The following is a 27,762-nucleotide window of genomic DNA, read 5'->3' on the forward strand; positions in this document are numbered from 1 at the left end:
TTCACGTTATGCTCGGTCTTTGGTTGTTTAATTGTTCTTGCAGTTCGGTCGTATCAGTATTATTATGTTAATAAATAATATGTATCAAGTACGTATATAAATAAAAAAGAACTTCAAAATCTACCCAACAATAATGATAAAAATACAGGTGTATATAAATCACTGATCACAGATAAATATCACAAACAATAAATTCACTTAATTTTTCATTTCATTAATCACATATTTAAATGTATAGAGAGTAAGTACATCAATTAAGATTTAATTTGGATTCATTATGATATAAATTATCATTAAGTTTTTATTTTACTCGTCTTCTGGATTTCTAGATATTCTTTTATCAATAAATTAAATTAACTATGACTAGTTTTGTACAAAACGATACAGCATTTAGAACTTCTGCTCCCCTATGCTAGGTCTTCTTACGGTAACCGATTGTTTTCTCTTCACTCCTTCCTCTGAAACAATTAATAAAATAAATCAACATAAAGGTTTATTCTAGAGATGAAACGGATATCCGGTAACTATCCGGTAGGCCGGATATCCGGCCTAAATTTACTAACCGGCCGGATACCGGATAGTAACTCACTATTCGGCCGGATACGTGCAACAAGTAAACCAATTTAATTTTTGCTATTCAATCACACACTCACGATAGCAATCGAAATCGCCCGAATTAATCTGACGGATTCAATTTTCTAAAAGTGTGACTAGTCTAGTCTACTAACAGACCCCACTGCATCTGCCATCGCATTCGAAGCACCTGTGCGACGCTAAACTCGTCACGACATGCAACGAGACAATGGGCCAACTATCCGGCCGCCGGATATCCGGCTATCCGGCCTAGCAGCTGGTCGGATATGCGGTATCCGGCCAAACAATTATTATCCGTTTCATCTCTAGTTTATTCATAATAATTTTAAAGATGCTATTTTGAAACTAAAATGTAAGCTCTTATATGCTATAGTTGACTGTACAGTACACAAGTGGCCCAAAAGTTGATGTTAATTTTTCCTTCCAATTTTCTCGAAAAAAAAAATCAGTGTTATTTCGGACCTTGTTAATTTTACAAACCCCTTTACTAATACTATAGGAAAGACAATCAAAATGTATCTACAAACATACAACCAATTTGGGAATAGAATTGTTTTAGCACTATTTGCCATACTACTCAACCGACTCTCACGTTCCAACAATCGGTAACCTCACAATCTCAAGGAACCACATTAATACTGCGTTTAAATCACTGGCATTCCAGAGCGTGCCCCAAATAAATTCCAGGGAATCTCTGGAATTGTCTAAGAGGGTCAATTAGCCCATAAAGTTTGGCAGTAGCCGTGATTAACGTCGCTGCACTCCCTGCAATCGAACATATTATCACACTTTGCCAAGTTCTATAAATGGGAGGAAGTTATGTAGATTACTCCCTGCGTAATCATTGCGAATTCCGTACATATTTCAGAATTAAGCCACTGACATGGGTCAGGGACAACAGCCAGACCCTTCTGTGTGTGCCTAACTCTTGATAATTCACTCATTACAAATTACCGTATCTGTAGATGCGGCAAAAGTGACCAACTTTTATTTTATCAAGCTTAAACTCAAGAGTTTCAAAACTGTAAATACAATTTTTAAATAGAAAAGACAGAATTCGATGGGTGCCTGGAATAAAGCCGCAATAGCCATAGCAGCAGTTTTCCGATTAAGCGATTTTCGTAATCTGGGGGTCCCTATACACCTTGTGATTTTTTTTCAGAATTTTATCTTTGAAACTGGCCGATTTACCAAAAGCACTATGGATATTGAATCGTTATTCCCGGAAATTTGTTTACCAGAATAATCGTGGCATGTTCAATGTTAAAAGTTTTATTTCAAACTTCTACAAGTAACGGCCATTGCGGCTTTGTTCCCCGAAACAAACTATGTGTACCAAGTCACAATAAACATTACCTACTTGTACAATTTCTTTAAACTTTCTTAAGTAATAATACTTCATGGTGTTCTTCTATGCAATAAAAATATGTTGATTGGATTTACATTAAGCAATGCTGTGTACCTACCTGACAACTGCTGGACTGGAACACAGTAATGCTGTCAACATTATTGTTATGGCGACAGACTTAGGAAGATAAAGGGGACTTAGGAAGAGAAGAAGGAGGGATATTTGGTTTATGTTCATTAAAGCTTATTTATAATAACAATATGTTTCGGCATTGGAGGTAGGAAGCCATAGTTTCTCTGTAGTTGAAGTTTCCTTCTACCTTGAGCCTGATCACAGTTTCCACCAGGTGTGATAAAGGGCAAAAGCTTCCTTGCTGAGAATAAAAACATGTTCTGTTCAGTTATTGTCTCTAAATCTGTTCTACGTAATGTAAACTTAGAAGATTGCCCATATTAATTCACTTTAAGAAAGTCAAAAACATTTAGCGACTTACCACTTTAGTGGAGCGATTACAAAAATAGTGGCCTATTAAGTACATGTTTTTTTTGTATTATTATGAATGTCCAGAAAACTGCGCAGTTTTTAAAATTATTTTAGACCTATGAAAGTTCTCATTTTTTATTATTTAAACATTTAAGTTGAAATTTTGAGAATGTTCTGCTAAAAGCATTTTTTTTATGTTTCTAGCAAAAATTTTGAATCTTGCATCAAAGATAGGAAGGTGAATATTTTTTTCAAACATTTGCAATTAATAGCGATATTGTCAAAATAAAGAAATCTGAGATAAGTCAACCCGAAATAAAGATAAGTTTTTTTAAAGCCTGTCTAGGTCATGAAATTGAAAAAAAGTTACAAAATTATTGATAACTTCTAAACTACGAAAAAGCCGCGGGCAAAAGCGTGTAATATTATAATATTATCATTATGTACTAATGAATTCCACTACTTTATATAAAGATATTAACGAAACACTCTAGATATTCAACTTTGTACTCATTTCGATACGGACCATATGAACATAATGTACACAGCATTCACCAGTACATTTTCCAAGTCGATCATTAAATTCAAGCAAACCGCTATTACTGTATTCGCCATACATCCTTCAGATCAGCGCACAACGCTGCAATGCACTATTGCTGTATGATTACTTTTGCACTTTTTACCGGAATGAAACCACAATGGACTCTTACGGAACCGACTTTCAAAGTATGAAGCGGCAATATGTATTTCTACCTTTTTTAAGGTATATTCTAAGCACTATAACCTTATGCACATTATATGTTACTCCAGAAAAAACAACGCATCGTTTGATATACAAACCATTTGGATACGCCTCGTAGTTTAGTTATTATTCAAAAATTTCACTAAATCTCTTCTCCTGTAAAATTGCGTTTTGTCGATTGCGGCTTTATTCCAGGCACCCATCGAATTGATTTAATTAACTTATGCCTGTTTTCACCATCAATCCCTAATTTTTAAATTACCCTTATGGGTCACTTAAAAATTAGGTATTGATGGTGAAAACGAGCATATGATACCAAGTTTAAGAAAAGAGCTGACTCTATGTCTACAGAATTAAAAATTACTCAAAAAGACCTATTCTGTGTTATATTTTTTCTTCTGGCTTATTTTTTCACGCTACATACGTTGGGATGTTCGTATCTTATATTTATGAATAAGCTTCATTAGCTTTAAGCACATCGTATATGGGTGTTAAGCCTCTTAATTGGGCTCCTCATCTGTAAAAAGATTATTTCGGATGCCTATTCCTTTCCTTAACGTTACTGAGATAATTCAGGATGCATGATATGATAATAAATGTGATAATAAATATGATAATAAACCTGTGAATGAAGCAATATTAAATAATATTCTTAGATGTTCTGAGGATTTACTCGACTGCGCCAGGAAAAGGGTTATTTTTTAAAAGACGTTAAATACTTTGAGCTTTATAATTTCCAATTTAGTGGGTATACCATTGAGTTGATAAGAACATAGGCTTGTTCTTATACGTACGTTCATTATGCTTTGCTTTATTTTTATTCTAGCTTTTTCACTTATTTGCTCACCTATTCAACCATATTACTAACAGAAAATAAAGTATTTCCCAACTGAGATGAATTTCCCATTGAATCCCAAACCTAGCAGAGTCCAAGACATCTCACTGACTTCTTCAATCTTGGTTTGAATGTTTTTCCAAGGATAAATAAAATAACACGACTGACGAACATTATTATAACCATAGGGTATGGGGGTCAAATCCTCCATTTGACTCTTATACACTGAAAAAAATGTTCGGATACTGCTTACACAACAAAAGTGACCACCGAACTAAGTGTCAACTATAACCAAACTAAGTCTAGCTCACTACAGAATTATTATTTTTATTTACACAACATTTTGTTCCTCATAACTAAAGTGTTCGGTGGTCACTTTTGTTGCGTAAGCAGTAACCGAACATTTTTTTCAGTGTAGGAAGTTCTTCTGCTATAGTGAATAAAATGACCTTATGACGAAGTTAAAATATAAGTTTAATGGTGTAAATAAAAGAACTACGTACCAACAGCACCAGTGGTGTTCTCAGGCTCGTTCCAGCTCTGGATGTCTCCCGAGATGAACAGCACGAAGAACAGGTTCCCCAGGAAGTAGAAGGCGATTGAGATCAGGAACACCTTCCTCCATTCTGAGGCTAGAGTCTGGGTAGAAAAAGTTTCATTTGTTAATTGATGTCAGGTTTTCTTTTTTAATTGTCATTGCTATTTATTGCAGTAAGTAGATCCATTTAAGGACCTAGCACATTTATCAACCCGGAAAGGGATCGTAACTGTATCAACTCAAGGCGGTCAGTATTCTTTGTATGAAACTCTATACTGCAATGCACCCTTGTCTTATCCCCCTTGCCTCACGGTTATCAGCGCGCGAAAGGCGATGACAGCTCGCTAAAGGCGATGACAGCTCGCTAAAGGCGATACGGTGTTGATCCCATTCCGAGTTGACAAAGTCTGCTATGACTTTTTAGTATGTTTATGTTTATAAATTAAGTAGAAGTAAAAATCAAAAAAATGTGTACTGCTAAGGCTTTACCTTAGCAGTACACATTTTTTTGATTTGAATATTATTTTGCAATCGTGTACAAGGTAAAATAACCATTCGATAAAACACGGTTCCTATTTGAATTTTTAATTTACATTTTATCGATTTCACTTTTTCTCATAATATCAAATCAAAGCAATTCAATATTTACCTCGTCCTGAATAACAGCTGACACGCTAAGCGGCGCCATGATGGAAAAGATGGCGCTGCAGCCGTTGGTGATGCCCATGAGGGTACTGGCGAAGTTCGGTGACAGGTCGATGTGGGACAACTAGAAGACGAAAACGAAAATTATATTGTAGTTAGTTAAACATATTTTTGAAAACCTTGGGGAAAGCCCTTGTCCAGCAATGGACGTCTTTCGGCAACGAACGAACGAAAACATAAAAGATAGAAATACTATACATCCAAATTTCATTTATCCTGAAAGAAAATACCTATTACTTTTAAGCATTAGTTACCTGGAATTTGGATATAGATTCATGCTAAAACTACTTCAGAAACTTCTATGAATTTCTCATTTTTGTAGCCAAAAATGTAGGGATACGGTTCCTAGATCGTTTTTCGAGAATTAACATTTTAAAAATTCGGTTTAAAAAAGAAAATGGTAAAACTTTTCTCCTTCCAAGATACGAGTGAGTTAGGTCTATAACTTTGCATTTAGTGCAGCGAACTTGGGTCGCCTTGAGAGCAGCAAAGTAACCCCTAGTTAACATCGTGAAATTGAGTATTTGATATTAAAAGCTATGCTTCTTAGAGTAATGAGTTAAGAATGTTATTCCGAGAATATTGACTACCGTTATGAAAAGCTTTAAGTACCTACACAATAATTTGTAAAGTCACTCATAGCAGCATGTTTCGCAGTTTTCCTTACAACCCGTATTCACAAACGATGCTTGCTTAAGTGAAGCAGCAAATAGAACGCACAGCGTTGAATTGAGCTCTATGATTGGTTCGTGTGTGTTCGCGTGTTCGCGCACTGTGAGAACTCATAGTAATGTTTGTGAAAACGGGCGTTAGACATTTTACTCAACGCTATTTAGCCCTAAAGTTTGGGCAATTTTTATGGTAGACAGATTAAACTTATTTTTTTTACAAATAAAATACGTGATGAAACTGGAAGAAAGTTTAGGGAAATAAATAAGCTACTCGATTAATTAAGAAGACAACTGGCTACAGCAAGTCTTACCATGAATCCGACATAGTGAGCTCCATTGAGGCCAACAGTGATGGTCAAGATGACAACAGCCAGGGTGAGGTGTCCCGCAGGGAGGTATGACAGGCCCAGTAGAGCTGCTGCTGGACCCCAGAAGGCTGGAAAGTTAGACAAAAACATTTTAAGTTAAGATCTATGTTTCCTACGTTAGTGTTCTACAGAACTAGTACAATAAAGCGAAGTTTTGAGAAGAAGTTATGTTATGTATCAATGGTAGCAGCCCACGCGAAGTACCGTTTTGTGGGTCATACCCCAAGGGGAGAATTGACTATGAGAAGGAACGGAATAGAGAAATTCGTAGGGAGCGTACTAATACTAATACTAATAGCGCAAATGGAAAAGAGCCAGCACTATCCCGAGGTTCGGCTTTGTACACCATGAGGCAGGTAGAACCAGGGGTTGGCGCAGGGATATTTGTAACATTAGTTCAGAAACTTCACACCAAATTGATACCTTCACTTGGTGAAAGTTTTAATCGAACTAGTACAAGATTTCAAAATAATTTTTACCTGAAATCGTCTCAGGGTAAAGCAAAATACTTACTTGAGAGCCTAGTAATATTGTCTTGGTTAGTGGTTCTAAAAGTCCCCTAAATATTATGTAAAATGAGCCTATTTATAAAAACCTAATGAAAGCGATTCTAAGATTCTATTAATTAAATTGTCTCAAAGTTTTAAAGATTTAATCATGCCAATTTTTAATTAAGGATTTTTAACTTTTAAAAAAATCTCGATAGTGAAACAGTTCAACTGTCGCGAAACTTAAATTTCATTAATTAATTTAACAACTACGTTGATAGGCCCTTTAATAATGACAAAACTTAGAAAACTTATACAAATTCTCTTTCCTCAGGGACAACTTAGGAGACTTTAAACTTGTCGAAACTCTTAATTGTGGAAATAAATTTGAACTTCTTAAGAAATTGACTTAAAAAATTTTAAATGGACTTATTCTGCTTATTATGATTGATTTATCTTGAATTACTTCCTTAATCATTCTTACTTAAAACTCATTTTAGTCAATTAGTATTCATTATCATTTCAATTCTTGGTCGTATAGTAAAATAATATTTTAAAATTGCGCTGTCCTGGGAAAACCAAGTCTCACTGGAAACTTTTAGCAGTGGCCCTTTGTTATCTAATTTTAAATCTAATTTAAAGAAGATCAAAATTTCTATTTATAAAATATACTTCCAAAATAATTACCAATTGTATTGAAGATTTTCCTAGAAGCAACTAAGCTGATGATGTTGCGGTTGACGAGGAAGTCTGAGAGCCAGCTAAAGAAGAAACTCAGGATGTACATCGCTATGTACGGCAAGGCTGAAAGGACGCCTCCCTGTAACAAATACATTTGAATGAAAATTAAATAAATTAAATAAATAAATTGAACATCTCGTAAGATAAGTCAACAAATATTACGATAGTAGGGTTTACAAGAGACATGAGCAATAGCTTTACCAGAAAAGGTAAATAAATCCAAACGCTATTTGCCTTAGCCCCGTAAAAGTGAATTAAAAGATCTACTCGTAATTGATCAAGAGACGTTACTTAGATTGGTACCGAAACCTGTCTTTTATTTGGACTTATAGGTAGGACTCATAGGGAGAGACAGTCCAGTGTGTGGACAACTTCAGAGGATACAGTTGCGGATACCATAGATCTGGAGGCACGGCAGTGCCCCCGCCAAGTCGAGCGCGACGCAAACATTGCCGTACCATCCTTTACTGGAACCATTTCGCCGCATTTTCAGGCCCCTATTTGAGAACTTCTGGATAAGACCAGAACGCAGAAATGTTCGTCATCTAGTAAGCTATAATCACATACTTAAAATCCAAAATTTCAAGTGTGTAGGTCATTTAGTTCCGAAGTTAAGCGAAAGCAAAGTTTCGCATTTATGACACTCACTCACTCACTCACTGATGATCATCAAAATAGAACTAGTACTTCCCATAAACTCAGAGAGCTGAAATTTGGTACAGAGTTAGGGTTTAAGGGCCACATAAAGGGAAAACTATAAAAACTAGGAAAATCGAAGATCTGGAGTAACACCACATTCATAATCAATACTACTAGCGCCACACCGGCACCGTGGTGTTCGCCTGTACCGCTCACCGCTAGATGGCGCTAGCACTTTGAGCGTCGATTTTCTGCACCGCGGTGTGCAGATTTTTATCCTTTCTAGACTCCCCCGTCGATTAAATTGAATGTTGTGTAATTTGAATTGGGTTGATTTCGTTTATTATATCGTGAGGTTCGCCAAGGTTAGTTATTATTAAAACAATTCTGATTCGTTGTCAATTTTAAAGGTCGCTGTGTTTAATATCGTAAAAAAAATTTCGATAATATTAAAGGACGACGACATTAAATAATTATGTCACATTCTACAAAAAGGAGTGAAATCCCACCAAAAACATTATGTAAAAAACTAGCCAAGTCTCGATGGAGCTGCTTGTTTATCTCTAAAAAGTAATGAAATCTAGACAAAGTCGTGCCAAGTCTATGGTTCTTTACTGCGATTTCTTTATTATTATAGTTAATGTTGTGTGACTTGGCCGTTGAACAATCTTTATTAAGATAATCAATAATCATGCATAAGTATTATTGAAATACGCAGCTTTATTAAGCCTACAATTGACTGGTTATTAAATCAACGTTTTCCAAGTGGCAATTTTCCATCGTCAATGGGTAGCGGTTCTGGCAACAGATTGGTGAAATGGTGTCATTGAGCACCTGGTTTTGTACCCTTCAACGGCCAAGTCACACAACACTAACTATAATAATAAAGAAATCGCAGTAAAGAACCATAGACTTGGCACGACTTTGTCTAGATTTAATTACTTTTTAGAGATAAATAAGCAGCTCCATCGAGACTTGGCTAGTTTTTTACATAATGTTTTTGGTGGGATAATACTTACATGCTCAATTTTAACCCCAAGAACGCTGTTCATGTACGAAGGCAGTTCCGTGAGAAGAGTCCAGAATCCCAGGCCCTGACCGCAGTGCGCGATGAGGATGGACCAGAACGGGAGCGACGTCAGAATGCTCCTCCAAGGAGTGGGTAGACTCTGGAAAGATGAGGAGATAGTTAGATAACATATTTATTATTGTACACCACACAAAATAAGAAAAGAAAAGACGGCATTTAGCATGATACTATGCTAAGTCGTTGTATTGCTGAACTAACTGATCCAATGATTGATAATGATGCTTCACAAATGGACAAATTTATTAATTTATATTTATTATAGTATTTATATTTTCGTCTCGAGACTAGCTCTACTGTTATCTGGTAGGTACTAGAAAAATATTTGCAGAAAGATTAAAATAAAACCTTAAGAATTTTGATTATTTCTACTCGCAAGAACAGCAATTCTCTGATTTCAAAATATAATATTAAACAAAACTCAACAACCCAACTTACTTCGCTATTCAGTTCGTCCGAAGCAGCATTCGTTTCAATATACTTCTGTTCCTCCATCGAGATCCATCTGCTGGTGCCAGGAGCTGAAGCACCCAGCACGATCCACAGCACCGACCATACGAGGCAGATGATGCCAGCCACGTAGAACACAGACGGCCAGCCCCAAGGACTGGCTGAGAGGAACCCGGCTGTGGTCATCTCTATGATTGTTCCTAGTTGGGCGCCTGGGAAAAAAAAATGAAGTATTGTAGATATTATTAACCAACACGAGTTACGTGGTAGGCTGAATACGTTTGTGTTATGAGTGGGTTCGACTAGTGGCGCTTTCCTTGGAACTTGATTCGGCCAGTCGAGTACCGCCACCCTCTTTTACATAGTGACATGAATTGCGTATTCGGAAAGCAATCTTTGATAAGGTATACCTTAAAAGAAAAAATACTCCCAAGACAGTATTTTTATGATTGTACTCGTATTTAGACTAGAAAATAGTCTCAAATTTTCAAAATCAGGTTTATTAATATTAGTAGTCATCTCATTATTTATTTTCATTTGAAATGATCCTTTCAACCAACTCTTTATTTATAATTTGTCACGGATAATATTCGTTCAAAACTTTGAAACTATTTTTTTATGCATAACAAGGCAGTTATTTGACCACAATCGCACCTGATGTTAAGTGGGATGCAGTCTAGGATGGTACATAATCTGCCTTGTTGCCTATTCTCTCTCGTCTTGAAAAGGCCCGGATTATTGTCTTCGGGAAAGACAGCAGCAAGAAGCGAATTCCAGTCCCAACTTAATACTTTTGAACAGAAGAAAAATTGTTCTACGAATGTATTGAAATTGCTCAAATTACAGCTGTCCAAATTATACCGAGTTTCTGGTAGAAACGACTTACCACGGTCGCTAAAGAGTTTTAGCAGGAAAGTTTTAATCGGATGAAATAGTTAAGTTGTAATAGTTGGATCTTCCTTGTTCGGAGAAATTGAGGGCTGCAATTTAGTCTACTTTCTAGATTTATAAACGCTGGAAAGTTGTTACCCAATCGACGTGGGACTAATTTTGTGGGTAAATGACCAAACTTTAAACGTGTTCAACGGCGTTGCGGTGATTGCGCTATTAAATAAAATCTTTTATGAAACTGATAAAGTAATGTAGTGTTAACGAGCTGATTCGGATATATTGGCGTATTTAATTTAATAGCTCATAAGATCGGACACTAAAGTTGTGGTAACTGCTTCGACAGCAGAAAAGAGATTTTATTGTTTTCGGATCTTTTGAAGACAATCATAATATTGAAGCCGTCAGCCATTATCTAATATTAAAATTATTTTAATTTAGTTTCTGCACACAGAATCATGACTGAGATACCCACCTAATTTTAACCGGTGTTTGTTGTGTGGAGTTTGACAGATTTTTGACGGTTGTTAAAGTGAAAGAAAGATGGTGCAACCCAGCCTAAGATGAAAGGTTATTTATAATAGGTAGTTCCTAATATATTCACAAAGGTAGGTACATTATTCCTTACCAGCGTAAACAAAAGTGCCAAGTCGACTCCTCTCCGTGACAGGCGCCCAATGGCCCAGTAACCCATGGATGCTCGGGTACAGCAGACCCTGGGTCAGACCCATGGCCACTCGACATATACAGACAGCTATCCACCCACCCTGGAAGAAATAAGAAGCATATTCAGTAAATTATTATCTTCAGCAAATATTTATATTATAAATGCGAAAGTAACTCTGTCTGTCTGTCTGTCTGTCTGTCTGTCTGTCTGTCTGTCTGTTACGCTTTCCCGCTTAAACCTCGCAACCGATTTTGATGAAATTTGGCATAGAGATAGTTTGAGTCCCGGGAAAGAACATAGGACAGTTTTTATCCCGGTTTTTGAAACAGGGACGCGCGCGATAAAGTTTTTCTGTGACAGACAAAATTCCACGCGGGCGAAGCCGCGGGCGGAAAGCTAGTATAATTATAAAAGCGAAAGGTCACTGACTGACTCAACAAAAATTTTGCAATATGCAAAATCAAATTTTGCTTGGGGGTTCTTTTTAGAACGTAGTTGCTCACAAAGAATGGATTTTACTAAACTCCACCCCTAAGAGGGTAAAACGGGATCCACGCGTACGAAGTCGCGGGCGGCCGCTAGTTTACTATAAACACTAGCTCACAAATTAAATAAAGCAAGCACTATTTTTGTCAGTAACATTAACAAACAGACATTTTAGTTCAAGTAGTGATATGTGATTTTTCCATTTTATTGAAGAAAATAATCACACAGTCACTCAATCACAACGTTTCCAAATGTAACTATGTACATTTATAACTCGAAGTACCCTTATTATTCCACAAATACCTCAATTCACAGTTCGTACAACAAATAACTTTGCGCCTCGTGTCTGCGAAATGTTCCCATCAATAGTTTTCCAAACAAATTGAGGCACTTGCCGCTTTTGCGAATGTCCTCCTCAATAATTTTGCGCCCGTTTTAGGGTTTCGTACTGGGGGGTTTCGACGGAAGCCCATTGTGTCCCGGACTCGACTTCAAATAAGATAAGTACTCGAGTTTGAAAAGATTTTACTTGAAGTTTGAAGGAAGGAATTTCATGATTTTGAACAAAATATTGGCTAATATTATTAGCCCGACTTTCTTTCAATTTGCTTAGATTTTTGAAGAGCCAAACAATAGTAATAGAAAACGACGTAATATCTTCAGCCTTGAATTCAGACAGCTTTCTTTTAGCTAATGGGATTTTTGCATTGATAAAACTTTAATTTAGATGACAATACCCCATTGATATCTGCATCGGACTAGGTTAATCCTTGCTAACCGTTGGAACCAAATACACACTTATTTTACTGCGAAGAAACGTGTTACAAAAAAAGTAAGAGGTCCGGAACCCTCAGCTAACAAACTTTTTTCGCACTTATCTATTTTCATATTCAGTTTCACGCATCTGCCAAATTTATCGCGCACTGGAACGTAACAATGCTGAGTTTACGGACCCCTTTTTCTGTTCTTACTTCCAAAATAATTTGACGTAAGTGAATGTATGAGATTTATGCGGAGGAGTCTTTGTAATAAACGTGGTAGAATGCTCCTTTCTGGATACTTGGTAGTATGTCGGCCAAGTTCACAAAGAAGACGAACGATATTACCTACTTGCAAACAATATTGTCACAAATAAATACGAGCATAACTAGACAAAATATAAATTAACATTTGCAATTTCTAAGCTTGATACTGAATCAAGATTCATTAGTAATCCTTATTTGTAACTAAAGGAAACGGGAGTTTTTTATGTGACAGGGGGCAAACGAGCAGACGGATCACCTGATGGTAAGTGATTACCGACGCCCATAGATACCCGCAAATTAATCGGAAATAACCATAACAATAAATTATTATTATTACAGCGCAAATTTTACAACTTTAAAAAAAAAATTACTGTTGTTTGATGTACTGTCGTTTGTACCAATAAACAAAACTTTTTGCTTTGTTATAATACAACACAGTCACTGCGAACAGGTAGTGTGGTTGGGTACTTGTGTCGGCGTCACTAAGCGGAAATTTTAAGCTAAGTAAATTTATCTTTTTAATATTAAACTGAATAAACTTACATGCTGAGCACTAATAGGCAGTATCAAGTTGACGACGCCAGTCAGCATCATAGCCCCGAACACCAGGAACTTGCCCCCGAACCGACCGGCTAGCATGCCAGCCGGTATTTGCAGGATAATGTAGCCCCAGAAGAAGGACGACAAGATCGTGTTCTTTATACTCGTGTCCCAGTCGAAGATCTGTAAAAAAATGACGTCATTAAAAATATTTAAAATGTCTATTCTTTCGTTGGTTTCGGCCAGATGACGTCCATTGATGGACAAAGGCCTCTCCCAAGGATTTCCACAACGTCCGGTGCGCTTATGTATTATCTCATTTTATTTATTTAAAACAGATTTAACGTTAAAAACAATATTGAAACGCAAACTTAACAGTCTGATACATTTTAATTACTATAAATTATTCTAATTCTAAACGACTAAAGCTGTATAACTCTACTGACAAAATAAGCTGTGCGTCATATATGTAGAGAATTTTTAATATTTTGGGGATATATGTACATATTATTTGTGGCGAAGAGATCATGAGAAGTCCCAACTTAAGGTATAGCACACTTATCAACCTAACAAGGGATCAACTTTCGCCGCGCTGTCAACTGAGAGGCGAGGCGTTTACTTTATGGTGTGGATGAGTATACGTGTGTAAAATACTGACCGCGTCGAGTTGATACGGTTATGATCCATGCATCATTCATTAACAGTAAGTACAATTTTTTATGTCTTTGTTACTAGTAAAGGCCCTCGCCAACGGCGACTTTTTGTAGCGATGCAGTCGCGCTGCTGTAGCGCGTTAGTAGCGCGTTGCCATCACTTCTGTAGTGCGTTGCAAATGCAACTAACACGCGTTAGAAGCGTCGTATTAAAATCGTCGTGGGCGAGGGCCCTAACACTTCTGCGCAATATCTATGTTGAAATATTGTGGTAATTCAAAGTTCAAAGGTGTACCATATGTCCATACTCGTTGGGGCTGGTCTTGTCTGTCATGGCGACGATGCCGACGCTCATGCTGACACGAGTGGCGTAGGAGACGGTGGTCGCTGTGAACAGCAGGAATGCGATGACGTGCCGCATGCCCACCAACCCATCTGAAAAAGACAATGGTTGTTAGTTTGAAGTGTTGTCATTATTGTGCTTACCATAAGTTTACTTTCATGTGTACTACCCCTGAGATGGGTGTTGTTTTACAAAACTACAGCTGGAAACATTGAATTTTCAGATGGACACAGTTTATTCTGTAACCTATTATTGGTACCGTTTGAGAGAGCTTGTGAAGCACTTTCAATATCAGTGACCAGTTTTTCTATATCTTGAATAGTGTAGAAATAATCGAGTGAGATCACTTATCGTTTCCACCCTGTATGGTTAAATAAGTAATGAGGCAAAGACCTTCGTGATGTAAAGAAAATAAATACATCAGTCTTACTTTTATAAGATAACCAATATCATATAACATGAAGGAATAAAATTAAATATGGATTTGTTGAGGTTTTATTTCAATAAACCAAACAATCAGCCTCAGATCATTCTATGATCTGAGGACTTTGCGGTCTCATTTAATTCATTTTCATGAAATTCTATTCAATTTACACTCAAGTTACCCGGGAAAGGTAACTCACGGTTTTCGCGTAGGTATTTTAATTGTTAACGAGAATTAATTCGAAGAACTGTCAATCTACAAGTGAATTGGTGAACATACAATACTATTACTTCAGTGAAGAGGAACCAAACAATGGTTTCAGCCGGGGGCATCCACAATACTTCAAATTAATAGACTAAGAGCTAGTGAACGCCTGACCTACGTCATTTTATAAAAGTTGATAGTTTGTCATGTCCTCATCAGCCAGTTTTGATAGTTCCAAATCCTTGCAAGACAATCTTTTCAGGGTAGTAGCTAAGCCACAATGACCCAAACTTCATGATGCACCAACAATCTGATCTATAATGGGAGCATACGCTAACAAACTTTTAGCTTTATAAAATGACGTGGTTCTGGCGTTCACCAGCTCTTAGTCTATAGGGGCTTATTCCCATTGAGACATACCTTTTTGAAGGAACCCGTTTAGTAGTATACAATTTTTAATACAATGTCCACACGAACATCCCGTTTGAGTGTCTCGCAAAAAACCGTTCCGTTTGAACTTGAAATGTGTTCACACGACAGTCCGGTTTTTCGAAATCCTGCATTACTGGATTCCGCAAAAATGGATGGCAATGAGAACGAACCCTAATTTAATGACTCAATGTTCTCCGATTTCGAAACTTTGATAAGTAAAGGTGTCAATACTTGACACATTCTGTTTACATACATCTAAATATTCACTCAATATCAAGGTTATATTATACTCGAAGATATCAAGTAGGCGATAAATGTCAATAAATTGACAGCAGGCAAATCAGTTTTCTAGGATATTGAGAATCGAATTGGCTAAGCAGAAAATTCAATAAAGTTCATACTTGTACTCGTTCATACGACTGACAACGAACAATTGAACAATTCTGGAATATATTTCATAAAACATATTCCGGTTACCTGGTATTAAATTTGCAGGATTTCATCGAGGCTAATACTAATGTATTGTGTCCTATAGAAAGACAGAATATAATAAAATCCATATTACCTTTATTTCGATTTTCGATATTTGTAAATGGTATTGAATCAGTTCAATAATAACATCATCTTCGAACGAAATTCGGTTAACTGCTCGTTAATAGCTATAGCCTTAAAGTATCTTTCTTAATTTTTTTATACAGAATCCTTAGCCAAATGAACTGAGTTCAAAGACTATATGTCTCTACATTGGCCGAATAAATCACATCAATGTAGAGTCCTCTAGAGCGTAGCTATAAATAAATATCCTTGGACATTTTACACAGCGCCGCTAGCCCCAAACTAAGCAAAGCTTGTATTATGGGTACTCGACAACGGATATAAACATACTTGATACTTTTTTTTTTGGAAATACATACATATTATACATAGAAAACACTCAGACCCGACACAGAAATTAAATTTCATCATTTCAATTTCTGCCCGGCCGGGAATCGAACCCGGGTCCTCTCAGCATAGTAGTCCGTTCTGAACCAAACGGCCGACTGTTGCCAAAGTCTTTGATGTAGAGACGCCAGCCCATCAGACTATACATTTTTATAGCAAAAGCGTACTTATTACAACGGCACAAGGATTTAGATGTGTCATCTGTACCAATCCATAACCAGAAAAGTGGTTCATTCGTCCTCCCAAAAAGCAAGACTTAATTTCTTATTGTCTTTTGATACAGCAGTGAAGTGACATCAAAACAGAATTCTACCCACGTTTTAACGACGTCATTATGTGTGTCAAAGACTTGTATGGGGAAAATAATGTCGCTGTGTTCTTTATGAGGATTTCAATACGCACGTGATTTATTTGGATTTTTTTATCTATTATGTTTGTTTTTTAAGTTCATGACGTCAAATAAAAATAAACTCAATTTAAAGGTAGCCTTTTGAACTAAGCTTCACAGACGCAGCGTCTTTAGCTTTGGTCTTAAAGGTAGCCTTTCGAAGCGAGTTAGTACGCGGCGTTGGTGGCACAAGACCCAAGCTAAAGACGCTGCGTCTGTGACGCTTAGTTCGGAAGGCTACCTTAAGGTACACACATGCTTCTATGGGATCGTTCTCATAATGATTGAACCATTTATGTATCTATAACTAATTTCACACTAAAACACTGAATACCTACATAAAAACAGGCTTTTTTGAAGATGAAGACATAAGTAACTAAAGCCCAAAAATTTAATGTTCTCTACATTGTAAAACTTTTATTTGGAATCAATGAAGTAAATTTAATCTGCTGTGCGAACACAAAAATAAAAGTTATATTATGACAATTTGCATGAAAAATACAGTATTATTATAATTTTATCAAAAAGCAAAGGATAGAAAATGCCGTAATGTGCATGAATGCAAAAGGAAATTTATTAAATAAATATTAAATAGATGTTTCAGGAAAAATCAACGCAAATCATGAGTAAGGTACTTCCGCTCTGTTGCGCGGAAATATAAATGCAAAATCAGCAGCAATCAACATGTCAAAGCTTTTTCCTTTTCACAAGTGAAAAGTAGATAAAATAATAATAGGCAGAAAACTCACTGCTTTTTCTGTAAACTTGACAATGGATTAGCACACACACCTGATAATATTTTTCAATAATATAATACGACAGAAACTATAAATTGATAAATATTAACTGTCTGGAAGTCTTTATTTATCTTAAAACCAAGCCTTTTAATCTCCACTGGAGGAGCAGGTAATTGTCGAGGGTCATCCTCAAAAATTCACTATAAACAAAAGGCGGATTTGTCCTATATTTCTTATGCTGCAGGCAAGATGGAACAAAATATTGATTTAAAACTGCAATAAAATCTATTTCCTAGGATTTTCCTAATCTCTATACATACCCTTATTATACTTTTCTTCTTCTTAGCGATTTAAGTCATTTTTTCATTTATAATAAGTATTAGTAGAAATCGATTGAGCGTGTTACGGAACAAACTTAGGCAGAGTTACATAACTTTGACAAACGTCAAAAATCTGTCAAACTCCACACAAAAACTATTTTCGGTTTCGGTTAAAGTAAGTTGGTGCAACTCAGCCTTACTGTTTGTACTTTTAGTATGGTACCTCGCACATGTCAACAAAGTGACATGTTGCCCACGTGAAATCACTTGTGTTGAAACGTAGGTATGAAATGGTACTTCGGAATGTGATATCAGGGGTGCACGTTTGACACGCGAATGTGATATCAGAGCAATAACGTGATAAGTCATTTGCAGTTCAAACTGAAATAGAATAGGTCATGTACGCTAGTTCATGCTAGAAGCCTATGGAAAATTTAAGTTCTAATGTAAATAACGTTTGATGAATCACATTATTAGTTGTGTCATCTAAAATAGGTAATTCAATTAAAGTATGTATTGATTATGTTGTTGATACATCTGTAAATAGGTACATAGATAAATAACTTATGCTACTGTAATGATAAGATTAAATTATCTTTGTAGGCTTAATTCTGGCTATTGTAAGGTAAATACCTAGAGGTTATTGAATACAAGAGTGGCATAAAATATTAAAAACATGAAAAAAACTATTGTGATAAGATATAGACCGTATGAGGTGACTGAAAAGTGAGCATTAAATGTGAAGTAAGAAATATGAGACCATTGTCAAAATATAATATTGCAGTATTTTACAGCTTATACAACAAGGCAATAAAAGGTTTTTGAGTTATAATTATCTATTAAAATACGAGAAACGCAAATCAAACGTCTTTAATCTATTTTCTCACAGCAAACGTTCCTAGAATAACTAGTTGGCTAGAGGTTATGTACACAATGATCACGTTCCAGTCAATGTGATAGAGACTTTTATAGTAACTGTATTACAATAACATCAAATTGATATTATTTATGTCAATGTTTTACTTGATAGTAATGGAAAATGTTGATCATCTGTACCTACCTATTTTTGTTTCTAGGTAGTTGCGAGCGCGCTGAGTTTTCTTTTTGCATAATAAAACTTCTATGTAAAATATTCAAACAATCAATGGGTTTTCATATAGGTACACCAAAAACTTCCTTTATTCCTATCAATAAGAAAAGATTCAGAAATGCCTCACCTACAAAATTAAAAAAAATACCTACCTCTGTAAAAAAGAAAAGGCTGACTTCCAAAACTTCATCGCTGTATAGAATCTAATATTACATGATTATTGTATATCAACTAGATTGTTTGTTCACCAAACTACTTTTTAATCTACCTAATGCGTACAAATTGCAATTTTAACTACATCTCCGTCTACCCTCCACTCCGAACGAACTACAAATTACCGAAACTTTTGGCAAAACATTTTTGCTTATTACACTTATATCAAAATGCGTCCCGAAACCATTACTATTATTAAAAAGAGGGAAGTGGGGATCAAATTATGGGAGAGTGTTCCGTACTGGAGTTATTAAAGTCACTTGGCACTAACAAAAGGGGCAGGTAGTGCAGTAAGGTTTGGTTCACACTGTGGGCATAATAGCGACTCACAGGGAAAATCAAAACTCAAAAGAATTGTTGAATATGATGTAGGTACAACTGACCTCGGTCCCCCCGAGGTGAGTTGTAACAGAGGCGATTTGTGACATTGTCGACTTTTTGGAACTTATTAACTACTAGCAAGCTCGTAACGGTGCGCGTTTTTAGTTCAAGTCTCGAGCTAACAAATTCGCACAGTTCCAGCTCGCTGATAGTTAATAGGTTTCCAAAAAAAAATACACAATTTCACAACTTTCCTCTGTTACACTCTCCTCGGTCTCCCCTACTCGTGACTATTGGTCGACAATAGGCTAGATGACAAAATTTCAATTATTTGTCCGTAAGATAGATAATTAGAAAATATTACTCTCGTATTTTTTATTTTCTTTCATAATTAAATAATAACAGTGCTAAATCGAGTTGAAATGGCGCGATACGTCACGCTTGAGTAGAATATTTACTCAAAAGTGACGTCGCGCGACATTTCAACTCAAATAATACTGTAATTATTCGATTACGAAAAAAAAAATATGAGTCTAATATTTTCTAATTATCTGTCTGACGGACTAAATAGAATTTCGATTTCATTACCCAGTCATCATCCCTATTCCGTCAATTAACTTGGTGAATGCTGCAGTTACGCATCACGCAATATTGTTTGTTTGATTAAAAAATCATTGTATCTGACTTTGTTAAGATCAGTTAAATGTGATTCCATTTGTTTTAAAATTTGGAAATGTATGACAGACTAGTACCTATAAATTACAGCATTGGCTATAACGTGGGTGCAACGCTCACATGGGCAGCTGATCATATTGTGGCAAATTAAATTTTGTCTTCAATTTGTTCAACAATAGATATAAAACCGTATGCTCTAATAATTGTAATGTTTGAATAATTAAAACTACATCAAATAGTCTGTTTTGACTCTCCAAGTACCTACCTATTTTATCTAATAATTTCTACTTAACTTATTTTGACCTCTCTTGTTTCTCTATCTATGAAGTAGATTTTTTAAACTAAATCAGATGTGAATGTGAAGATCACGATAGAAGAAACATACTTACTACGAAACATTGGAATTCATATTGGTAGGTCCATAAAAAGTGGATAGCTATATGCATTCGGATGCTGCAGCTGTCTAGTTTTAGTATGAAAAATGGCTTCAAAGGTTTGTTTCACATGTGACTAATAAAAATATGCGTCCATTTATCTTATTTTGACGCGGATCGCGAAAACCGCGTGGAACCATTAAAATTAACAACATAGTGACTGACGTCACGTCAAGCTTGACACTGGGACCTCTTGTGTGGTTGTAATAGGGTCTGTTTTTGCAACAAAAAAGTTTAGTCTATTGTGCTGTCTGTACCAACACCTCATCGCAATTCACTCGGCATGAATGGGGCGCTGTGAGATTATGACGTGGTGTTTCTTTTTTTACTATCGTCATTTTTTGTAGTGAAGTATGCACGAGACTTTTCCCAATTAAATTCTGCATGAAAATGAGACAGCCGAATTTTCAGGCATTAAGCAACTTTTAATTTGCGAAGTCCACGTTCAGCCGTAGGATAAAATTTAATGATGGCTGCGTCTGCTTGTTTACGTAGGTGCCAGTTTAAAAACTGTGGTCGCAGGTTCTAATTCCGTGGGTGATAAAAAATCCTGTAATTTGCGCGAGTTGATGCACTCTGTCTATGTTATGGATAAGTATGTTATTTTCTGAATTATTGTAATTAAAAGTATTACTAGGACAGAGTAATGTAGGCAGGCTTCCCACACATTGGATCTACAGTCTGGTGAAGGTCACTTGGATGCACTTGGATTTAGGCAGTGCATGTCCGGTCGTTAAAGAAATATTTGTATAGCACTGGACGTCTTTTGGTTGGAATGATTGAAAATAAAAACATTTGGTTATCTAGTCGCAATTCATACTCTTCCCTAGCCAAAGAGCTTTATTCTTTCTTTATTATTACCTTAATTTCGAACTCCTCCTATGTTCTTCTGATTAATTTCGTTGCGGGTCCAATGACAGTTTAACTTTTCCCCGGGACACACTTGACCTTCATTGGTTGGGTTTTTGTGGCGGTCAAGCTGTAGTCCTGGCTACACAGGAGTTGCAGTGGTGGGAACGAGAGGTGGGAATAGTCCCGTTAGTCAAAGAGCTTGGCAATTTGTGCCATTGTAAGAACATTTAATGAATAATATTGAAGTCTAGGCCATACATTTCACAATATTTCAATAGCTAGGGCTTAGCAGAAGCAATAGATTGTCATTGTTCGTTGTAGTAGTTAAGTATTTATCTGGAGTGTTTTGATGGTCACCACTTTAAAGTCTGAATCGCAGTAAGTGGGGCCTGGTGATAACGAAAGTGTTTGTGTGTTCTGTGTGCCTACCATGAGTTTACGTTAGGTGTGCTCGCTAGCGACTGCGTAAAAAATGACATTTTTAATGTATGACATATTGTGCAGCGCCCCTAGTGGCTACTTTCAAGAAATAAAATCTTCATAGAATTTTTTGACGTATTCGCTAGCGAGCTCACCTAACGTAAACTCATGGTAGGCACACTGGTTACTTTTATGAGTATAATGAATTTACACAATTTAATTTAGTTTCTCAAAATCCTTTTTATTTTCCCATCAAAGGTCAAGTACGTACATAATTTGACTCCTGATTTTCTTTTTCCAAGTCAATATTCATTGCATAGTGGGTAAGTATTCAAGATAATTCGTGGCAAAAATGACATTAGTCTGCTAGTTTTGTATTTCCTATTTCTGGAAATTCATTGACTAGTAGAGAATGCCTATTTGTATTAGGTACGAGTAAGTTCGCCATTTGTACAACTTTACGAGACGAAACAAAAGAAACAACCTCACTTACAAAGAGGTTTTTTTAATAAGTAAGTGCTATTGGAATGCACTTGCAATTGGAGCTAGTGGAGTACTCCAATTGCAAGACAGCGATTGAGATTATAACTGTATGAAAATAAATATAGCTTTAAATAAAAACTAAATTAGAGCACATACCTACATACTCATTCCGCATTGTTTTCATCTGCAAAATCACAATGAATGCAACCTATAATTGCATAGTTTCTCACGTCCAATTACGCGAACGTAACGAGAATGCTATTGGTTATTGGAAGCGCATAAAAAAGGTCATTGTCGACGGTTCGGATTTTAATTAGAGGCACAGGGACGCATTCAGGTCCAAGGTAAATGTAATTGTAACATGTAAAGGTGACTGAGTTTCTTGCGCTTCTTCTCAGCACTGGCCCATTTATTGTCCTAAAGCAGTGGTAGGGTTAATACTGGGACGTGTGAAAGTGCTTTTTATAAAAGCCTACTTGCAAAAATGAGATTTTTATATTTGGGCATATTTTGTGTTTCGTGACCTTTATGAAAGTTTTGCTATAGTCAAATTACATTTTAATCGTCTTACAATTATTATCAAAATAAAAAGCTCCCTTAAAAGATAAATACAGACTACGGGCATGTGTTGACGGTCTGGTATCTATGCGGTCAGACGCCGGGCCGGATGGAAACCGACCTTTTAACACCCGCCCTAATGTCAATTAAATAATAATAATAATCATGATACATTTTCGCCTTTTCACCTGAAAGTTCTAATGTAATATAAACATTGTTTAGTTCCTTATGCCTCAATAAATAAATAAAACTAAATTCTACGAGTAGAACACATAATTTTATACAACAGTAACAGAAAACAATCTATCAAAAAACAATTAAAAAACATGATGGTTGACACCGTTGCTAGGCTAGAGTCCAAAGACTAAAGCCTACCACCAGTGTCGCCAACAGCACCTATCATAATTTAAAGCGATTACTGAGTCCGGTCCTGTCGCATCACAACCCATTATGCGTTTGTTGTCGCCGTGACACTCACGCGGCGCGCATCCTTATTGGGCTGTGACGTCATATAAAATGATTGTTGCGAGTTCGATTGCGTTTTTACAGCCTACCTATTTGTTTTTATTCGATGTACTTTTGGGAGGATTTGTTATGCAAAAGCATACGTCGTTGCCATTGCATCAACTCAGTTGTATATTATTGCTGCTTTATTGAAGAGGTTCGCTTCTATAATGTGATGGTTCACACGCCCGTATTCACAAATATTACTATGAGGTCTCACAGTGCGCGTGGACGCACAGGGTGACACACGAACCAATAACAGAGCTCTACTCAATGCTGTGCGTTCAATTTGCTGCTTCACTGACTTAAGCAAGCATCGTTTGTGAATACGGGCGACAGTCTAGTAGGTATGTAAATGTAGATTTAGGAAAAAAACAAATGAATTGAATGACGTTTTCCCTTTGGTGCGTCAGTGCAAAGTGTTTGGAATTAACTCAAGTTACTTTTAACAAAAATCATATTTTTTTCCATTAAATTCATAAGTATGAAAACAATAGAGCTGTGAACCTTTCGGAATAAGCCCTAGTTTTCAACTTCTGCCTTTTGGACTAAGAATTATACATAAATCTGTTCTTATCTGGTCAATTCCACAAAATCAAAGAATCAAAATATTCCAAAGAGTTATCAAACTTGGTGTAATGAATCATAAAACGAATCCCGTCAAATTCCATGACATAATAAAACGTTATAACTGCAAATTGTCGTCGTAAAAACTTGACCAATCCGACATTTTTATGTCCATCGTTGATGAATACGTAAAAATAATTAGATTTTTTATTTCGAATCCTACATCAAGTCCGGACTAAAAACATATTCAACGACATCATCCATTTAGTATAACTAAAAAAAGACGATTCAAGTTTGATACAATACTTACATTAGGAAACAACCATTGTATAGTTCCAATATACATAAAATATTCATTTTATTTTTCGTTATGAATATTTTATTCCAGCAGATTTATGTTATAGTGAAGTAGTGGTAGAGCGAGCTATGATTAAGCTGAAATAGGCCTACATACTTTTACACTAAAGAATTTGAATAATTTACATAAAATAGGAAAATATAGTTTTTAGATACATTTCCGTAAAATTAACCGTATTATTTTGAAAGTTCAAAAACAATTAAATATTTTAACTTGCCTATCCGATTAAGGGTTATTTTTTTTTATGTGAAAGGACAATTAAACGAATATTGGCCTTATAAGCCTTAGAAAGCTTAGCACACCAGCAGTCCGTTTCAAATTAGACACAGCAGATCGGCCACACCAGATGTAGTACGAGTAAAAAAGTAGAGTCAATACATCGGGCCGTTTTCATGGCTGCACGGACACGGCACATCAAGTTTAACATTTTGAGCTCTTATGGCGTTGCAATAAGATCGGTTTTCGAACAAAAATGTGTAGTCTGATGTGCTGTTATATGTATATCGCCGGATCCATGCTTCGGAACGGCGAGTTCCCGGTTATAGATCCCGGTGGATATTTCCACGTCAATATGCTTCTGTTCAGCGGCAATTGCACACACACTTGCGACTTTAATCTTGCGTTTATCTATAGTATTCTATGGATTAACGGTTTCAAATAAACGATAGTGTATGTATTTCGTTCAATTCGTTTATTTCAACCAAAGTACGTCCACAGCTAGATAAAGACTTTCCCCAAGAATTGCCACAACCACTGGTCCTATGCTACCCGCATCCAGGTGCTTCCTGAGAATGATCTTCACTAGATTGTCGGTCTAGCGATTGGGAGCTTGCCTAGATTATGTTCTCCAGTCTGTGTTCGCCATTCAAAATTTTCTGCCCCAACGGTCATCAGTTCTACGAACTACATATGTGTTAGGACCCTCGCCCACGGCGACTTTTTGTAGCGTTGCAGTCGCGCTGCTGTAACGCATTAGTTGCGTTGCAAATGCGACTAACGCGCGTTAGTAGCGAAAAAGTCGTCGTAGGTACGTCGTGGGCGAGGGCCCTAACGCCACCTAGCGTCTCTACGTTAATATCCACGTTGCTATTTGTCTCACAAAGGCTTTGTGGTGGTAGAGGTGTGCTAGCATGAAAGGTTCATTTGAATAAGGCGACTAAGTCGCACGCGCACCTACAATCCTCAGAACGAATCAGCTGGTGTCGCGCTCGGCCGCGGACACATTTGCGCCTCACTCGCAATAATCCGCACTGATTGGATACTGTTTATCTTGAGGGAATGCATTTCATCCCAGCTGGTCAACAGGGATGCTATTTGATATTACCTTATAAAAGCAAAAGGTCACTGACTCACTCACTCATCACGAAACATCAGAAACTACAAGTGCTAAGAGTCTCAAAATTTGCATGGGATTTCTTTTTAGAATGTAGGTGCTCACTTAGAACGGATTTTACGAAACTCAACCCATAAGGGGGTACAACGGGATCCACGCGTAGGTACGTAGTCACGGGCGGATAGCAGGCGCTTGTTGGTTCATAATATTATTTTTAACTAGCTTTCCGCCCGCGGCTTCGCCCGCGTGGAATTTTGTCTGTCACAGAAAAACTTTATCGCGCGCGTCCCTGTTTTAAAAACCGGGATAAAAACTATCCTATGTTCTTTCCCGGGACTCAAACTATCTCTATGCCAAATTTCATCAAAATCTGTTGCGAGGTTTAAGCGGGAATACGCTTTCCCGCTTAAACCTCGCAACCGATTTTGTCAGACAGACAGACAGACAGAGTTACTTTCGCATTTATAATATTATAGTTGGGATGGGATGATGATTCTGATGAGTACTGAAAAGATTGCAGGTTAAAATGAATCTGAAAGGACCTAGTATGTTTTATTTTGTTTATTTAATATCAATTTCGTTTCATTTGTAACTCATGTCAAGCAAAATAGAGAACTTTAAGACTCAAACAAATCCGAAGTTCGCCATTTTCAGCAATTAAGAAAAAAACAAAAATGAGAAAATGAATGCTGCCTGCGCTAACTTTGCAAATGAGATAGCATTTTAATTTGAGTATTATGTATCATGAGATGAAATTTTAACGAGGTTGAATTAACAAGCATGAATATAATAATATCATCCTTGTAAAATCGTAATGAAGTTTTTTAATCTATTTAATACCAGCTTGAATTTTTAAACTAATAAGGAGAAACAGGCTCCTACTCGTCGATGACTCAATACCTTTGTTAAATTGTTACTAAGAATAGGCGCACACTCTTGATTTTTCGTCGGCCGATAGTTTAGTCGGGCTGTTGATCAGTATGGGCATGTATGGGAGTGCGCACACTACGCCCATTCGATTTGGCCGATTCTTCATACAATTTGAAATCGGACACAACTATCGGCCAACTAAAAATCAACGGTGTCCGCCTACTCTAAACAATATAATCCAAATCGCTTCACGTCTGTGTGCGGACAAAATTGACACAAGTTTGTTTGCTATTTTGTTCTTTATTTTTACGTGAAATCCACGCCACGGCAGTTAGCCTCCGGTGGATATAGGATAGGTGTCGGTAAAGGTAAAAAATACTGTTTTTGTGCCATTCAAACATTTTGAAATAAATTCGACACCGGCTGCAAACTGAACTAGAATGCTAAATGTTACAAAACGATTTAGAATCATTTTTCAATACAATAAACATACCTCAATATTTTTTAGGTTTATGATTAGTATCAAATTCAAATTACTACGAATTTACAAAATTTTAAGCAAGGGTTTCCAAAAAATCACCGTTTATTTCTCACCTAGGTAAATGTGCTTGTTTAGTGAAAAATTTAATTTATGATTTTGTCTAGTTCCTCCGACAATAAAAGGGGAACTAGCGTCTTCTAAAATCGGTTAGATAGTCAAATATCTGAATTATGTACTTGCAAATTCGCACCAGCCGTATGCCAGAGTCTTTATAATTATTTATCTGAGTCTTTATAATTATTTATCTGAGTCTTTATAATTATTTATCTATTTAAATTATAACAGAAGGAAATCGTTTCAGTTGATTACCAACAATAAGGAATAACTTGATTTCATAATTCACCAGCAAAACAATACCTACTCGTGCAATCTAAACTTGTAAATTACCATGGAAAAAACTATTATACTTAACAACAGCTAAGCAATTGAGCACCATTTTACTGACGGAAGTCATTTTTCATACCTAATCATTGCTATGACATATTTATTTGGCCTGCGACGATTTACTTTAATGACAATAATGATTCTATTTAGGTCCCGATGATCTAACGCGAATTATATTTTGAATAATGATGGTCACTGCATTTCATGATTCCATGACTCTTCCGTATTTGGTATAGGACCGAAATAACACACAAACATTACAAGTTTCCGTCGGCCGTTAGGTGTAATGGTTCGAAACGGACTACTATTCCGGAGGTTGCGGGTTCGATTCCCGCACAGTACAAACATTTGTGTGCATGAACATATTTGTTTGTATTGGACTGGGTGTTTTCTATGTATAATATGTATGTATTTAAAAAAC

At 36.4% G+C, this 27,762-nt stretch overlaps 1 protein-coding gene across 2 annotated transcripts in view; it reads right to left on the reverse strand.

Annotated features, from left to right (window-relative positions):
• Positions 1 to 349: 349 nt before the first annotated feature.
• LOC114362215 (putative inorganic phosphate cotransporter) overlaps positions 350 to 27,762 on the reverse strand; it is a 36,618-nt gene continuing 9,205 nt past the window's right edge. For both annotated transcript variants that reach the window (XM_028317513.1, XM_028317515.1), the window contains exons 2-11: positions 14,244 to 14,383; positions 13,299 to 13,478; positions 11,206 to 11,344; positions 9,678 to 9,901; positions 9,172 to 9,321; positions 7,460 to 7,592; positions 6,228 to 6,352; positions 5,190 to 5,309; positions 4,506 to 4,641; positions 350 to 458 (exon numbers count right to left, since the gene is read on the reverse strand). In XM_028317513.1, coding sequence (XP_028173314.1) covers positions 391 to 458; positions 4,506 to 4,641; positions 5,190 to 5,309; positions 6,228 to 6,352; positions 7,460 to 7,592; positions 9,172 to 9,321; positions 9,678 to 9,901; positions 11,206 to 11,344; positions 13,299 to 13,478; positions 14,244 to 14,383 — 1,415 coding nt within the window. In that variant the 3' untranslated portion in view covers positions 350 to 390. The remainder of the gene's footprint in view (positions 459 to 4,505; positions 4,642 to 5,189; positions 5,310 to 6,227; positions 6,353 to 7,459; positions 7,593 to 9,171; positions 9,322 to 9,677; positions 9,902 to 11,205; positions 11,345 to 13,298; positions 13,479 to 14,243; positions 14,384 to 27,762) is intronic.

This window comes from Ostrinia furnacalis, unplaced genomic scaffold, assembly GCF_004193835.3.
Source record: "Ostrinia furnacalis isolate ACB-3 unplaced genomic scaffold, ASM419383v2 OfSCF6287, whole genome shotgun sequence".
Lineage (NCBI taxonomy): Eukaryota > Metazoa > Arthropoda > Insecta > Lepidoptera > Crambidae > Ostrinia > Ostrinia furnacalis.